Source organism: Hyaena hyaena, unplaced genomic scaffold (genome assembly GCF_003009895.1).
Source record: "Hyaena hyaena isolate Hyena2069 unplaced genomic scaffold, ASM300989v1 scaffold_864, whole genome shotgun sequence".
Taxonomy (NCBI): Eukaryota; Metazoa; Chordata; class Mammalia; order Carnivora; family Hyaenidae; genus Hyaena; species Hyaena hyaena.
This window is the reverse complement of record NW_024081497.1, coordinates 230467-249281: the sequence shown is the minus strand read 5'-3', so window position 1 is coordinate 249281 and position 18815 is coordinate 230467. Positions and strand designations below refer to the sequence as shown.

General features: G+C 32.2%; 1 protein-coding gene across 4 annotated transcripts in view; it reads right to left on the bottom strand.

Moving 5' to 3' along the window:
* CDH9 (cadherin 9) overlaps positions 1-18254 on the bottom strand; it is a 95452-nt gene extending 77198 nt beyond the window's left edge. For 2 of the 4 annotated variants that reach the window (XM_039220139.1, XM_039220140.1), the window contains exon 1: positions 18027-18254. In XM_039220139.1, the coding sequence (XP_039076070.1) occupies positions 18027-18254 (228 nt within the window). The remainder of the gene's footprint in view (positions 1-18026) is intronic. The other 2 variants (XM_039220142.1, XM_039220143.1) reach the window with 2 other exon arrangements.
* Between the last annotated feature and the right edge of the window lie 561 nt (positions 18255-18815).

Below are 18815 nucleotides of genomic sequence, written 5' to 3'. Positions count from 1 at the left end.
CTCACTCACACTCTGTCTCTCAAAAATAAATAAATGTTAAAAAAATTAAAATAAAAAATTGCCTTTATCGATTTATAGACATCTTACCAATTTATACCTCCAAATGAATATTTCAGGACAAGAAGATTTTTTTAAATATAATCATGGTAATAATTATAAAATTAAAGAAATTTAACATTTAAATAAAGGTCCGTCTTCACATATACCAATTGTTCTAGTAATGAATTTATGATAATATGCTACCAAAATCCAAGATTCAATCCAAGGTGACACTTTTCCCAAAATAGGTGTGTCATTTTAGTCTCTTAAATCCAAAATAGTTCCTGAGACTAGTGGAATTTGACAAACTAATTTTTTAAAGTTTTTGAAAATGAAGAAGACCTCAAAAGTCACAGTAATCTTAAAGAGGAACACAGTTGAGGGACTTAAATGGTTATATTAAAAACTAAAACAATAATGCTTTGACAATTATCAAACTTTGATATTAACATAAAGACAAACAAAAAGATTAACAAACACATGCACACACAAACAGCCACATGAATTACACAAAAAGTGGCCATTGGAATTAGATATAGAAATTATCTTTACAAAAATAATACTTTAGCAAATCTAGGTCCATGTGCACTCTTTGATCTACTTTACATGTGGTCCATAATGAATTTAAATTGGCTTATAAACATAAACTTGGTACATAAAGCAATGAAGTGTCTAGAAAAAAGCAAAAGATATTATCCTAATGATAATTCAATCATAGCACACCAAAATTAATAGCCTCAAAGGAAGAGATTGGTATATTGAACTGAACTAAAAGTGAGAAACTGTCTTCATTAAAAGACACTATGATGATCATGAAGAAGTAAGGTGAAATTAGAAGAAAATTTCAATATCTCTCAAAAGATGACTTGTACATATAAAAACCTTTATAAAATGGCAAGGCAAAGGTAATAGCAATAAAAGGACTAATAAATATATGGAGTAAATGGAACACTCACAAATTCCTGGAGAGAGTGTTCAGTTGATACAACTCTTTGAAAATACTTCATGAGTATCTGCTAAAGATAAATCTATGACCACTCTATGATTCAGCAATCCTACTCTTAAAATATACCAAAAGGAAATAAATCCACATGTAATGATAAAAATATGTAAGAGTCTTATAGCATTTTTTAGATATAATAATGTCCAGTTAGAAACACATCAATCATTTATCAGTAGAATAGAGATGTTAATTGTGGCATATATTGAAACAATGGCATACAGTACAGCCATTAAAAATTAATTCTACATATAATGTCATGGATGAAGTTAGCCGTATAAAATTAAAATATAGAAGCCAGACATACTGTGTAATCCCATGAATATAAAATTCAACTATTTGTAAACTTATCAATAGGCATTTGGGTCAGCAAAGTGCTAACCTCTGGGAGGGCATTGATTAGGAAGGGTAAATGAGAGGGTGTCTTCTTGGATGCCCAAATTTTTTTTTAATTTTTATTTATTTCTAGAGAGAGAGAGACAGCGTGAACAGGAGAGGGTCAGAGAGAGAGGGAGACACAGATTCTGAAACAGGCTCCAGGCTCTGAGCTGGCAGTCAGCACAGAGCCCGCCGCGGGGCTCGAATCCACGAAGCGCGAGATATGACCTAAGCGAAAGTCGGACGCTTAACCGGCTAAGCCACCCAGGCGCCCCAAGGATGCCAAAAATTTTTTATATTGTAATCTTGGTCATATTAACATCGGCAAATAGAAATATAAAATCTCATTGAGCTGTACAAGCAAGATGTGCATACTTCAGTTTGTATATATACATCTTAAACTAACCAAGTTAGCAACACACACCCACACAAACACAGGCATTCATTAAAATTTTTATCTGTTGTTCCAGAAATATTTGTGTTTCCAGTCACTATATTGTTATTTGTAAAGGGGTTCTTCATAATGTTGTTTTTGTTTGACACAATATTACATAGCAATTGAAAACTATTTCTGGAAAATCATTGTGGGACATCAAAATATGCTCACACATTAATCTTAGTTAGGTACACAGCTGGGGTGCCTAAGTGGCTCAGTCAGTTAAGCTTCCAACTTTTGATATCAGTCAGGTCATGATCTCACAGTTTGTGAGATGAAGCCACACATTGGGCTGCATGCTACATCATAGAGCCTGCTTGGGATTCTCTCTCTCCCTCAGTCTCTGCCTCACTTAAAAAAAAAAAAAATTAGGTACACACATAGAACACCATTTGTACTTTGCAGATATTTACTACATACAAATTTTATGACAAAAAAGAATACCGAAAAAATTTATCTCATCATAACTATAGTTATCACTGAGTTTGGGGGTTATATTTTCTTCTTTACTTTCTTCATCATCTATAAATTCTCCACTATCTATGTACACTTATCCTCTCTTTGCACACTTTAAGAGAAAAAGTGTTACGATTTTACAAAGGAGACCATTTTATTATTTTTAAAAAAATTTTACATTATTTAAAAAAAAGTAATGGGTTTTTTATTTATTTCTGAGAGAGAGAGAGCGAGGGAGAGAGAGAGAGTGAGCAGGGTACGGTCAGAGAGAGAGAGGGAGGTACAGAATCTGAAGCGGGCTCCAGGCTCTGAGATAGCTGTCAGCACGGAGCCCGATGTGGGGCTCAGACCCACAAACTGTGAGATCATGACCTGAGCTGAAGTCAGATGCTTAACTGACTGAGCCACCCTGGCTCCCCAAGACCATTTTATTATTGATCAACTCTAGTTTTAAAATTATTTACAATTTTCTAACTGCACTTTTTACACTCTCATCCCACATCGTCACATTTTATATTACTGCCCTTTACTTAGAACTTAAAGAGAATATCAAAGGACACAGAGATAATGGCTAAGTGACCCAAGGCAAGAGAGTAAATTAGCAGGCAAAAGTTGAGGGGCAAATATGTAACACCAATTTCCTGGCATCTCTAAGAGTTATTTTTAAGTCTGTGTTTATGCTTCATCGACTTTCTTTCAATTTCTCTAAAGCTTCTTAAGAAATCATCAAAAAATAATCTTTATGGGGGCACCTGCGTGGCTCAGTCGGTTAACCATCCGACTTTGGCTCAGGTCATGATCTCACCGTTGTTGGTTTGGAGCCCCTTATCGGCCTCTGTGCTGACAGCTAGCTCAGAGTCTGGAGCCTGTTTCAGATTCTATGTCTCCCTCTCTCTCTGACCCTCCCTGCTCATGCTGCCTCTCTCTCTCTCTCTCAGAAATAAATAAAACATTGAAAAAAATTTTTAAAAATCTCTATGAAATTAATTCTAAATGTTATCAATTCTCATAGTCAAAGAATCACTCTATCACTGTTCTGAACTAAATGGAACTTTGAATGACACATAGTTTCAGTATATTTAAAAAAATATTATTGAAGTATAGTTGACATACAATGTCATATTGGTTTCAGGTTATGACATGGTGATTTGACAACTCTATACATTACTCAATACTCACCATAAGTGTAGTCACCATCTGTCACCATACAAAATTATTATAGTACTGTTGACTATATTCCCTATGCTGCATATTTCATCTCCATGGCTCCATTTATTTCATTTTATAACTGGAAAACTGTACCTCTTAACTGCTTTCAACTATTTTGCCCATTCCTTCCCACTTCCCCTCTGTATTAAGAGCCTGTTCATTTGTTTTGCTTTTTTAGATTTCACATGTAAGTGAATTAATATGGTATTTGTCTTTCTCTGACTTATTTCACTTAACATAATACCATGTAGTTCAATCCATGTTTCCGCAAATGACAAGATTTCATTTTTTTTATTGTTGAATAATATCCCATTGTATATGTAGACCACATCTTCTCTATCCATTCATCCATCAATGGATATTTTTAGAACTAATAAATGAATTCAGTAACATTTCAGGATACAAAATCAATATAGATAAATCCGTTACATTTCAATACACTATAACAAAGTATTAGAAAAAAATGTTTACAAATGATCCTACCTACAACTGCACCAAAAAGAATAAAATACCTAAAAATAAATTTAACCAAAGAAGTGAAAAACCTATATTCTGAAAACTAAGATACCATTGAAAGAAATTGATGATAACACAAATATGATATACCATACTCACAAATTAGAAGAATGGATATTATTAAGATGTCCATACTACCCAAAGCAATCTACAATTCAATACAATCCCTCTAAAAATACCAATAGCATTTTTCACACAATTAGAATAAATAATCTTAAAATTTGTATGGAACCACCAAAGCCTTCAAATAGCCGAAGCAATCTTCAGAAAGAACAAAGCTGGAGGTATCACAATCTCAGGTTTCAAGATATATAAAAAGCTATAGGAATCATAACAGTATGATACTGGCACAAAAACAGACATACAGATCAGTAGTACAGGATAGAGAGCCAAGAAATAAATCCATGATTAAATGGTCAATTATTCTATGACAAAGGAGACCAAAATAATACAATGGGGAAAAAACAGTTTTTTTCAATAAATGGTATTGGGAAAACTGACAAGCTACATGCAAAAGAATGAAACTGGGCCACTTTCTTACATCATACACAAAAATAAACTCGAAATAGATTAAAACCTAAATGTGAGACGTGAAACCATAAACAGCACCAGCCAGTAAATACTTGACCTTTGGCCTTAGCAATATATTTATGTATACTTCTGTTCAGGCAAGGAAAACAGAAGCAAAAATAAACAATTGGGGATACACCAATAAATAAATAAATAAATAAATAAATAAATAAATAAATAAATAACTTTTTAACTAAAGCATTTTTTTGTGTATTCTTTGCATAAACACTAACCAGACAAAGCACTTTGTGGAATAAGGCCTAAGCAATGTCTAAAAAGTATGTCTATCCTTCTCATTTATAACCTTATCTTTCTTCTCTTGGCTAGCAATGGTCAAGCACTTTAACTTTCAATGTAATCATCCAATTTATCACCAACAAAGCAAGTTCTTTGGTAATATTAGACTAATAGAACCAGTAAGAAGAAAAATGAAAATTGTCTAGTACCTCAGATCTAAATAATTTGAAGATATTGAAGTTTCCTGACTTACTTTAGAGAAGTTATTATAATGAACTTTTTGGTAAATATGACATAACTTTGCATTTATGATATTTCATTTTCATTGTATTCGTAATATCCATTTTATAATAAAATTTCACCATTTCTTTGTTCATATTAATTTTGAAGTAATATATATATTCCTTTATGTGAAAAACATTTGCTAAATTTAGCTAATGATAAATTAGAAATTAAATTTACTTAAAAAATCAATATATTTAATGACATGTTTGGGGACAAACAGAATATAGTTTATGTTTCTGTTCTATATTAGAAAATTGACTTCATAACATGTTTAAACAAATACTTTTTTGTCTGTGGTTTGACCAAGATAGTTTTATTTTTTCATATATATACAAAATAACTTCACTTACTTGAAGTGAAGATTTTTTGACAGTTTAAAACATGCTTTATTGAAGTAAGCATAGGAAAGTCAATAAAACTTTTTTTTCACAGAGTGGTAAATTTAAAGCTTTTGTCTGTAAGTTAGTATTCTGGGTCTTTAAAAATATTGAATGTTGCATTTTTATTGATTATTATTAAAATGAAATATACTATAGTGACTACAAAGATTGATTTTCTAAACAAGTAAGAACTTATAAAATATGTTTTTGAAATATTCATCAACATAATTACTGGAAAATATTGTGTTTTTCCCCTAAGATTTATTACCTTTTAACTTATTCAGTATAGCAACTAAATTTCAACTGTGGTTGACAGATAAAGAAACAACATACCCCGAAAAACTGGTGGCTATAAAGAACAGTTACATCCAAATTCTTACTTCTGCCTAGTCACTGCCTTTATTCCTGTATAGTGTAATGACTTAATAATACCTAATTTCTTAATATTATTTAATGACTTAATATTCTCTTCAAGCAATTTGCTTCTTCAACTATCTCTCTTAACATATTGACAATACTATTTCAATTTAAAATCTGAAAATAGTTATTTACAGAAGAATTTTAATATTTATTATGTGATATCCTTAGATCCTTAGGGCCTTTTATAAAAGTGCCAAGGTCTTTCTTCAGTTCCTCTTATGCTGTGGAAAAGAAAAATTATTCAAGAAAAAAAATGAAATAAAATGTTTTCTTTTTTATAATGTTTACTTATTTATTTTGAGAGAGAGAGAGAGAGAGGGAAAGAGAGAGAGAGAGAAGCAGAGGCAGAAAGAGAGAGAGAGAATCCCAAGCAGGTTCTATGCTATCTTCACAGAGCCCAATGCATGCTCCATCTCACAAACAATTTGATCATTACCTGAGCTGAAACAAAAGTTGTACACTTAACTGACTGAGCTACCCAGGTGCCCCAGAATAAAATAATTTTTAATCCTTATGCTCTAAATTATATTTTCAGCACTGACTTTGTCTTACAGGGCTTCAGTTTTTACATACATTCAATCATAAGATATTTATTTAAAGGAAACAATTTTTAAGAAAGCAATAATACATTGGAGTTCTGATTCCAATCATGGAACATAGCTTGTTTGGGAACAACGCTCTTGTTGAAATAATGAATTCTTTACAAATTAGTTTAAAAAAAAACCAAACACTTTATAAAGGTGGTAGATAAGAATCAGGAGCAAAAATTGGAAGGCTTACTAGCAAATAGGGAATAAAGTAATTTCCACATTAACCCCTTTTTTTCTTGCAAGTATACCACATTTCATGTATCATGAAGAAGACAGAGTTCAAGCAGAAATCAGCTGTCTTTATAATGAAGAATCAGAGGTCATGATTCAGGGACATTATCATGGCTAAAAATTGAGAGAAGAAATCCAGGAAGAGAGAAAGCCACAGAAGAGAAAGCCCTAAACCTTGATACTGACTCCTAAACTGACCATGTATAGACTAAGACTACAAGGAATCCAGAGTAAAGGAATAGTCTGAAGATTAATCACTAAGCAGAGAGTTTAGCCATTCCAGATACTAGGAATGAAGAATTTAAGATTAAAGCTCCTTGTAGGTAAATGTGTTTGGTGAACACTTTGAGATTTCCAATAAAACAGCTGAAAAGTGATAACTTAGGAGCCAGGAAGATGTGCTAAGATTTAGGGTTGTACTACAGGGCTAACAGAATAAACAAAATAGTCTGCCCTGAAAATTCTAAAAGCCTACATAGAATCAAAGTAGAATCCCATAATTTCACTTCCTTTGGGGACAAAACTCAACAATCTTCAGAGGAAGAAAACAAAATCCAGAATCTCCACAATATGTTACCCAGTATATAATATAATCTTGTAGAAATTTAAAAAGCAGAAAAATATAGCAAAACAGAATAGTCGATATAAATATACAAAAATAAGACTCAGGTGATAAATTTATCAGACAAAGATAAATTTAAAAATAGCTATCATAAGTATATTAAAGGAAGTTTATGGCATACTAAAATAATGAGCATAATAATATAAGGGATTTCATAAATTATATGAAAAAGCAAACAGAAAAGGAAACCTAGAAATGGAAATTATAACTTCTGTAATAAAAATGTGTAACACTGGTTTGGACACAGAAACAAAATAAACAATATATTTGATGACACTAAAAATAAATTATCCATTTAAGTCGTTGATATAAAAATATTTTGACACAGACATAAAAATACATAACACAGGGGTGCCTGGGTGGCTTAGTCGGTTAAGCATCTGACTTTTGCTTGGGTCATGATCTCGTGGTTCGTGGGTTCGAGCCCCGCATCGAGCACTGTGCTGACTGCCAGCTCAGAGCCTGGAGCCTATTTCAGAGTCTGTGTCTCCCTCTGTCTCTGACCCTCCCCTGCTCACTCTGTCTCTCTCTCTCCTAGAAATAAATAAAAATATTAAAAAAAAATACATAACACAGTCTCAATGATGAGTGGAACAATGTGGAGTGCACTAATAAACTTGTATTTGGGGTTCTCCCCCTCCAAAAAAGAGCGATCAGGACATAAAAATACAAAAAAGCATGTAATGAAAAAGGACCCACTGGCTAATAAGGCCAGTGAATCCCAAACAGGTTAAACAAAACTCCTCTAGGTATCAAAGTTCAACCCCTGTTCAAATAGACTGTCAGAGAGCTGAGAACACAGACCCTTAAAAGCAACCAGAGAGAGAGGTATGTGGGTGGCTCAGTCAGTTAAGTGACCAACTTCAGCTCAGGTCATGATCTCACGATTTGTGGGTCGAGCCCTGCCTCAGGCTCTGTGCTGACAGCTAGCTCAGAACCTGGAGCCTGTTTCAGATAATGTGTCTCCCTCTCTCTCTGACCCTCCCCTGGTCATACTCTCTCTCTTTCAGAAATAAATAAAACATTAAAAAATTTTTAAAAAGCAACCAGAGACAAATAGACATGAAATACATATATTACTACCAAAAGTAATGAAATCCATAATTCAATGTAGCAAAAATTTTAAATACTAAAAAGAAAAAAAAACCTATCAGGTCAATCTGTATATATCTATATTCAATTAAAATCATTTTATTTTTAGGGGTGCCTGGGAAGTTCAGTTGGTTAAGCATCCATCTCTTGATTTCACCTCAGGTCATGATCTCAAGGTTCATGAGATCAAGCCCCATGTTGGACTCCTTGCTGATAGTGAGGAGCCTGCTTGGAATTCTCTCATCCTCTCTCTCTTCCCATCCCCTGCTTGCCCTCTGTCTCTTTCTCTCTCTCAAAATAAATAAGCTTAAAAAAAGTAAAAAAACATGTTTTTCTTTCTCTTTGTTTCAAGGTTTTATTTAAATTCTAGTTAGTTAACATCTAGTGTAATATTGGTTTCAGGAGAATTTAGTGAGTCATCACTTACATATAATATCCAGTGCTCATCACAAGTGCCCTCCTTAATACCTATCACCCATGTCACACACCTCCCCTCCAACATCCTTCAGTTTGTTCTCTATAGTTATGAATCTCTTATGGTTCGTTTCCCTTTTTTACCTTCCATTACGTTCATCTGTTTGGTTTCTTAGGTTCCATATATGACTGAAGTCATATGGTATTTGTCTTTCCCTGACTGACTTTTTTCACTTAGCACAATACACTCTAGCTCCATCCATGGATAGATGTTGTTGGAAATGGCAAAATTTCATTCTTTTTGTTGGCTAAATAATATTCCGTTGTATGTATCTACCACATCTCCTTTATCCATTTATCACTTGTGAAGTAATGATATTTTCAGTTTCAAAAAAACAAAAAAATTGTTTTCATCAGATACAAACTACAATTAATGTTAAAGGAAATCTTCAGGTTGAAAGGAGATGAAAGCACACAGAAATTCAGATCAATATCAAAGAATAAAAAGCACTGACTAGAAATGGTAACTATATAAGTAAATATAACATAACATAATGTAACATAAACATAACATATCACTGTATTTTCTTTTTAGGTTTCTTAATAAATAGTGAAATGCTTATTAGCAACACACGGTACAGTTTATAATATATACAAAGAGAAAATATTTGACAAATACAGAATAAAATCATATAGAGGATAAAATCACACTGCAGTAAGATGATTACATTGCATGTTAAAATATATAATATTTATTTAATTTATATAGTAGGTTAAGGATGAATTATAAAGACCAAATTTAGATACTTAAAAAAACACTCAATTGACCCAAAATATGGTAGGAAAGCGAAAACTAAGGCAGAAAGAATAAATGGAACAAGAAAATGATACACTTAGAGCCAATTATATCAATGAGTGGACTTAACACTGATTAAATATTAAAGATTGTCAGATTGGATAGAAAAGCACAAACCACTTCCGATATGATTACAAAAGCTTTGTTTTATATAGAATTGTACAGAACGGCTGAAAGCAAAATGATATAAGTAATCAACCGGACAAATATTATTATAAATGAATTCGAGTGGCAAAGTTTATATCAGGGAAAGTAAGCTTCAAGCAAGCAGTATTATCAAAGATACAGGTGATATTTATAATAATAGAGCACCAATTAATCAGAAACATAAGACATAATTGGTCATGCGTACAATAATTGCATAAGGATAAATAAAGAATATTTGACAGAAGTAAAGAGAGAAATTAAAATATGGAGCTTTTAATGTTCTTCTCACAGTAAGAATTGGAATAAGGAGACACAGACCTTTTAACCATAGAGAACTGAATAATACTATCATCAAGTTTATATAAGATTGCAGAATACTGTACCCAGTAAGTATGCAATAATTCTTTTTAAGTATAGAAGACACATTTACCAAAATGGTTTTTAAATTGCATTTTTCTCTAAAACCATTAATATACAATAACATGGATCTTATTGTATTTATAGAGTAAGATCAATAGAACATAAACTGTGGGAGAATGTTTTAATTTTTCAAGAAAAGCTTTTGTTATAGAAACCATTAAAGAAGCTGAAACTTTCACAAAATGGCCACATATAAATATATCCTTTCCCATTGTAGGAAGAAGAAAAGGCCTTTTTCCTCAGATTTGCCAAGCCACTTACTCATTGATCTTGAACTCATTTTTGTGCCTCTGTCTGTTAGTGTATAGTCCTCAGTATGATGATTTATTGTAATAGCATCCCTAAAATTTCTGACTATGAAACAGGATACTTACTGAGGGAATTCCACTAAATGTATATTCAATGGCATATCTAGAGTGGCCTCATTTACTTTATTAAGTCAGTGCAAAAAAGGCTGACAATCTTTTATAATATCGTCCTAACTCCTTTTCCATGAACAATGCCACCAAAAGACTATTTGTATGAGTTATTAGAATTTACTGTGGACAAATTACAGAAAGTTTGCACAAGCAAAGTTTAAATATTTTGTGAAAATCTGGTTTAAAAAAAAGTCTGTGTTCATGGGAATAGGGAAATATGGCAGTCCTAAATTAACAAATAAACAAACACGCGCACATTGTTAACTTGGAGGATGATTCTAGTGCTAAATTACTCTCAGTAGAATTTAGTTATTAGGAATTCAATCTATTGGATAAGGAAAAAGTATTATCCTTCATCTAAATTGAGACTTCTATCAGGTCTTTCTCCAACAGGCAAGCAATAATAGCATTTTGCTTATTATAGATAGAGACTGTTCTACTTACAATAAATTCTTTCTATATATTTCTAAGATAGAGACCAGTACATCTTATTAACTCTTAGTTTTAGAATTCAGTCTTGGTGCCCTGCATTGTAGGTGTTCAGTTTCTAAAACTAATTGAATAATAATACACAGAGTGAAGATCCACGTTAACATAGTCATAACTTTACAAATAAATATCCAACACACTAATGCCTTATGTTGGCATATTTCTGAAAGATAAGTGTCATAAATTTTTCTGAAATGTAGTGGACTAATGCACACCCAAAGCTTCAAAATCCATTCATATCTTTGACTCTTGGAATTCCCCTTTCAGTAATAATCTAGTAAGTGTAATCTAAAATACACTAAAAGTTATTAAGTAGCAGATTTTCATCACAGAAATGTGTGTGTGTGTGTGTATAAAACCAATCTAAATAGAAATTTCAGAAAAAATATAAATTTAATGTAATTAAAAATTATATATGATATGACAAATACTGAAATTTTAACAACATGCAGAAACACAGAATTAGCTGAGAAAGACAAATTAAAATATATATAAGGATATGAATTCAACAGTGCTAAAATATATAACTGAACATAAGCAGAAATATGTAAACACTTAACCTTATCTTCATACTGTGATTATAGTTATCTTTGATATTCTTTTTCATTAATTTTTAATTTTATGGGCCTAGTCTGTTATAAGGAACACAAATAATATTTATTAAAATAATAATAGATGATGCTTGTCCTTAAACATTTTTTCACAATCGTACCTCTAGACTTTCCTAGAGATTCTGCTACTAGTTTTTAAGTTTATTTCTTTGTTTTTTTTTTTTAAACACTGATGAATATGCAAGCATGGATGTGATCTTTGTAAGTTTGTCAACAGAGAAAGAGAATGTTAAAATATTAGAAATAGTTCAAAAGCACTGAAATTGGTGGAAGATGTCATCATACTAATAAAATAAACATTTTCTACCATACTCTAATATTACTGAATGGTTTAGCAGTTACTATATTCCAGAGGGGAAAAAAGTTTAGTTAAATTTTAAACATAAATTTTTCTAGAAGTAATTATATTTCTTTAATCAGTCAGAATTTGTTTAATCTTATCTTTCAATTCTTTATGCCTGTTTGTATTACCTGTATTCAGGACAAAGAGTTTATATTGGAATGCAAATGACTCTAAAATGAGAGGGTCTCAGTTGCAATTAGGAGCCTCAAGGATAATGGAAACACAGGAAAGGAATCGACTTTGTTGCAAAATGTGTCAGAAAAAAAATGGGTTATATTTATTTTAAACCTTCTCTGCTGTTTCTGTATATCAAAGTGCCAATCTCTCAGGATCTAGAGTAATAAATGCTTAATAGGGATCTATTGAGATAGCAATTAAATATTAACTGAGTAAATAAATACATTATGTCAAACATTTTGGAAAAGAAAAAAATTAAATCAAACACAGATTGAAAGCCCAAAGGTCACAGATTCTAGATGGTAAAATATTAGACCAGAATAATTTAAATTATGCCTTGAATAAGATTTTGATATGTTGTTAAATTTTGATGGGAACTCTAGCCGAGGAGAATGGCGATGGGCTTTACGTAGAGGATGAACTTGAGATAGGACTTAAAACAAGGAGAAGAGATGAAATTATCAAAAAGAGGGTTAGACACTCCCTGTAAAAGGGGCTGTGACCTTGATAAAATAGAAGTGAAGCGTATGAAAGAGGAAAGGTTTCACTTTGTCTAGAACTAAAGCTGTATGGTGGGCAGACATAGAACACGGGCTGGAATGTAAAATGATATCAAATACTTTAAATTCTACTTAACTGAACTTTTCTACAGATATTTTGGCCGAGAGGTTGGTATCATTCAGGAAACAATGTGTAGTAGGTTTTTCAGAATTAAAAAAAATAATGAAGTCAAGTAAAAAGTCTATTAAGTGTGCTAATGCAGTGGTGCAGGGAAGGGGTGATATAGCGCTAGCAATGTGGGACTTGACAGTAAGAATTAAATAGTAGCATTCTAGTATAAAAGCCAAGTTTTAGAGATCTCAGTGTAAAATAAGCCATTGTAGACTGTCCAGAGAACCTGGGCTTAATGCTTAATATTTTTCTCATGTGTTTTTAGTTTTAAGCAACTAACCTATAAAGAGAATTTTGGGATGCAATGTGCCCATAAATCTGAAACAGCTGCTATATGTACTGCACCATAGTAAAACTTTACAGAGATAATTTATTTAGATGCTGAAAAACACTATAATATACTATAAAAATTTATCAAACATCCTTCAGGAATTTTGAGACTTTATTTCTGTTTGTGTACACATCAAAGTGCCATTTTCTGAAAGCCTATGAGAAAATTGCCTATCCAAGTACATTATTTTATGTATGCTTTGGGGGAATATCAATATTTAGTACAAATGTCAATATCTGTAAGTGTAAAGGAGAGTCATCCTACCGTTTCATTACTCAGTCAAATATAAACCACACTCCCATCCATTTTCCAGTTGGTACCTGTGTTTTCCATTGTTTTAGTAACAGGTAAATCATTAGTATCCAGTTGTAACTAAGGGCTTGAAAAATGTTAAAGTCCCCTTCCATTCTGAGATTCTATGATTATACTCATGGTAATTTCAGCTATGGTCTAGTAAAAGGTTTTGAATTAAAACCTAAAAAATATAGAGCTAACTCTGTAAGAATATATTGTATTTAAATGATGACTAGTTATAACCACTTCCACGGCATGGTGTTGACTGCTCTGAGCAAAGCAAATGCTTTGAATTAAAATGTAATGGTCAGTTTAGCTGATATTTCAATTATTTTATGAATACCAATGTTTTCTATCAGAAGGAATAAACACGACACTTGTAAGTTTGGTATGTCTCCAAGTAATAAATATGTTTTAGTAATCAGAGATTAAATATAAATCCTCAATAATAGGCATATGATCGATCAATTAAGTATTAATCCATGACAACTAGGGATTCCTCAGTATCTCGATCTAATATGTAAGAAAGCAAGTGCATGTGAAGTTTCTCTAACAGAATAGTAGGAGCCTTTCATATACTTCTTGTTAAATTTATTTAATTTCTTATCTTTAGCAGTATTACTCTTTTGCTTAAGTAATTCAGCCACATTTAAATTATAGGGAAGGTACATGGCAATTGTCATAACTTTGTAATCCTCTTAAGAACCAAAAATTTCCCTCATTACAGAAAACAGAATTAATAAACGTCTGATAAATGAGCAACCACATTTCAGATTGCATTATTGTGGAAAACAAAAAAATACTTTTAATTGTATTTTTTAAATTTATTTTTTAATTTTAAATCCAGTATAGTTAACATACACAAACTACTCTTAATTTTAACACTCCTCACTTTTCTGTCCTTATTGCAAAAATCCAAAATTACATACAGAAATATCCCCTTATTTTTCCTCATAAAAATGCTATTTTTGATTCATTTTCTTGTTCCTCCAGTCCATCCTGACAATGAAAGCAAACTGAGAATCCCAGACTTCTGCTCGGCCAATAATGAACTAGTACAAAAGCTTTCAACAGGGTTCAAGTCTCCATGCTGTATATAAAAAAAACAACTCAGGATGGAATTCATGCTGTATATAAAAAAACAACTCAGCATGGAATTCTGAGCCTTTGACAGTAGTAGTCTAACTGTATCCTACTAAGCTATTGTGTGTGTGTGTGTGTGTGTGCATGCACACGCCCACAGTGTTTCACATGCATATCATGCCATATGCAATCCCACATCCTTGGATTTATCCACATGTAAATTTTATTAAATTTTTACTAACTCTTCTTGCACACAAATAGAGTCCCATCCACAATCCTAGAAAACATCAGAATTTTAGAGTTAAAGAAATCTTAATAACAAGGTAACCTAACAAGAATTTGAGGTTTGGAAAGTTTAGTTAACTTCTAAGTTGTATCTGATTACTAAATGGCACAGTCAGTACTGACCCTTGTAAGTTACATCTTTATGTGCATGTAAAAGTATATTTCATTACATTTTATGGCTACCATTTTCATATTTGTTTTAAAACCTCTTCCTTTAAGTTCAGGATCAAACCCTAAATTTTTCATCCAATGATTATATATCCTTCCAACTTTTACAATTTTATATTTCTTGTAAATTATAATAGGTCTTAATATTGTCTGCAATGCCAAGCCTCTGGAAAACTAAGAAAAAACATGAAACTCTCTTTCTATTAGAGGCTACGTATTCTTTTTGAATCATGGTGCATGGTAAATATGGTGGGCCTTTACATCACATGGGCATTGCCAAGGCAGTGGATCCTAGAAGAAGAGGTAAACATAACAGTGTAGTCAAAAAGAATCTGTTTGGTGTTCAAAAAGTTAAGCACTCATGTTTGTGACCAAGTTGAGGTGTAAAGGCCTAGCTAGGCTCTGTATATGCAAATGAATAATAATGTCAAAAGCCAAGAAAATTGGTTCCGAGTTCATAGACCCTCAAGTAGCTAATGAAAAGCAAAGAGTAGTTGGAAGCCTACTTTTATAGTGAACTCCACATATGGTGCATGGTATATCTAAGACAAGGCCCTATTACAAAAATAGAAATCATTTTTTTCTTTTTTTAAACTATTTTTAACATTTATTTATTTTTGAGAGACAGAGAGAGACAGATCATCAGCAGGGGAGGGGCAGAGAGAGAGGGACACAAGAATTAGAAGCAGGCTCCAGGCTCTGAGCCCAACACAGGGCTCGAACCCATGAACTGTGAGATCATAACCTGAGCCAAAGTCAGACGCTCAACTGACTGAGCCACCCAGGTGCCCCAAAATTATATTTTTTTTCAAAATGCCATTTTTATTTTGTTGAAATTTCTCTTTCAAAAATATGTTGCTTTCCAAATATAATATAAAAATAGTTGACCTAAACTTTTGATTTGCTTATCTTCATTTAATAAAAATTCTGATTATTATAATGGGTTTTCCACTTTTGGCTCCTAATCTGGTTGTCAAGGATAAATAGGCAGAAAAGAATTGAACACCTTAACGTGTATGGCTAAAAAGCAGGTTATTGTCCAAAGACAAGTGATCAAATATTTTGTGAAAACTAATTAAATAAAACTATGCACACATTTTAGTAACTATTTTTTGACAGATTACTGAACTAATTAAAAATAAGCAGGATGGTACAAAAAGATCTAAAGCATAGTGTATATTTTAAAACATCGGTGCAGTAATGGTGTCTGTTAATCAATGCACACATAATTTTTAGAAGGAAGCATTTTTGTTTACAGCTAAAAATAAATGCTTGTAGTGGAGCCTTGATTGCCTTACAATTGAGCATCTCTTTCATCTGTAGCTATTCTTCTGCATCTGTGAGTCTCCAAGGATGAAACCCTCTATGTAAGACCTCATGAACTGAATGTGCCCTTTATACACTGCCTTAGAAAAAGAATCATAAGGCAATTTCAAGTCCTTAGACACAAACATTTGTCAGTTGAACTTGAAATATCCTGATGTTAGTTATTAACTATAGTGTGAGAAGTGATGTTAAATGAGGGATGCTGGGGGATGCCCTATGACTAACCTGAGGAGAAAAAGAGGGAAGAAAAGAATCAGCAACTGAACTATATGGGGCAAAATGAGTGTGACCTATGGAAGAAGGGGAGAGAGATATCAAAAGAAGAGGAAATAATAGGCTTCTGATAAAAGAAGTCGTGTTTGAAAAAATATACTGTCACACACACACACACACAAAATGAAAAATTAGATAAAGATTTTGGCAGTTTCACAGAATAAATGTACTTCTGGTTTAAAAGCAATGTAGGCATGACTTTTGTGATATCAGGTACTTTTTGCGTTTTTATTTTTGGCTCTTTCTATCTTATCTGCCTTGTATCGCCAGTAAGAAAAAAAAATACTGAGACCATCACAATCACTTTTAGTATCGTGTGCTGGAAAATCAAGAAAAAATCAAGAAAAAAAAGTATGTGATATATGAGCAATGTTAGTATTCATCATTGTTTATTTTGTTTTATTCTTAGAATTTCAAAGTATCGCAGCATTAGGCACATATCTGGGATAATCCAAAGAACAAAGGATTTGTTTTGCATGTCGAATGGTAGGAGTGAGATTGGTCAATAGATAAATAGAAAATTCTGGATGTTGGAAAGATCATGTCATCTATTTTGAGGAAGACAGAAAAGAGGAAGAGAAAGGTTATGAATCTGTTTCCTCAAAGTTGAATACGAGAAGGAGAGTTACATCTTCTCCTTTGCCATTTGTTTCAGACTGCTAATGGGCACCTATTGCTGCTAGGATGGTTTTAACCTTCCTGAAGGCACTGCCTTCTTTCTGCTTCTGTTTTCTTTCTCCTTCTTGAGCCCTTTGGTCTGGATTACAGGCAGGAAATAGTTCAGTTTGACTGATATTAAGAAACAGACCATCTAGATAGAAGAATTTATACTTATTTACTGCTCATACATAGCAGACTATTCTTAATTATGATAAATTGTTTATTAGTAGACACCAATATATTTTGAGTATACTCTAATTGCATTCTGTGTTGCCTTACATAGCACACTAAGTTATTCTTTATCCAACACTTTAAATTAAATTTCAGAGAAAGTTTTTGAAACATTTCAGATGCACATCCATAAAATTTAATCATATTTGGCTGATTAATAATCCTATGGACACTGACCTACATTTAGCTACCTGAATAAATCACATTCCCCATGCTACCCTACTGAAAACATTCACAATATTATGCCTTCTGCACATCATAGTCAAATATTGTAATATAATTATTAATAATACATGAAGTTGCTGTATAAAGTAAATAAATTGCTATCATTTTCAGCTTCTAGATTTATCACATAGAAATTCTTACCTTGCCAACATATTGTGTGTCTGTACCTGTGTACTCTTCCAACAAGAAGAACTGATTCCACATCCAGCCACGCTTGGTACGATGTAACATTTTACTGTCATCTTTTGTCAGATCCACAACCCTTTTGCCCAGTAAATCACTACTTGCTTTTTCTCCTAATGGGGTAGCATCAACTGCATGAAACATATAGGTCCAGATGAATAGCGATAGGCAATAGTATGTGCTCATTATAAGGAGTTTCAGTAGGATATCAGATTCAATATACTGTCCGATTACCCTGAGGAATAGAGGGAGAAAAATGGTATATTAGTGTGTGTTTCATTTTCACCTAACTTGTAAATTATAAAACTTTTCTAAATATTATTAAAATTTTATAAATTATATATATATTATTTTCCATGCTATATCAGTGAACTATCTTTTAATATATCACAACATATAGCTCACATATTATATAGCTATATAAGGAGACATATGTAGCACAAATAAACTAAACAGGAAATTAACAGGTCATTTTAATATCATTGTATTGCAGCATATAAATAAGAGCATATTTGTAATTTCAAATACTAAGAATTTGAAAAAAAAAGCTCTGCAATATACCAAAGATCATATTTAATGTTCCTAAGTGATTAAGACTAATAAAAACTGTGTATTTATTAATATATACATATATATGAGCTTATATACTTTAACAGTTTTCTGTGTACAATCTATCAACTTGTATAATCTGTTTCTTCTCCTCATCCTTTTCCTTTTCCCTCCCTATTCTTCTTCATCTTCTTCTTC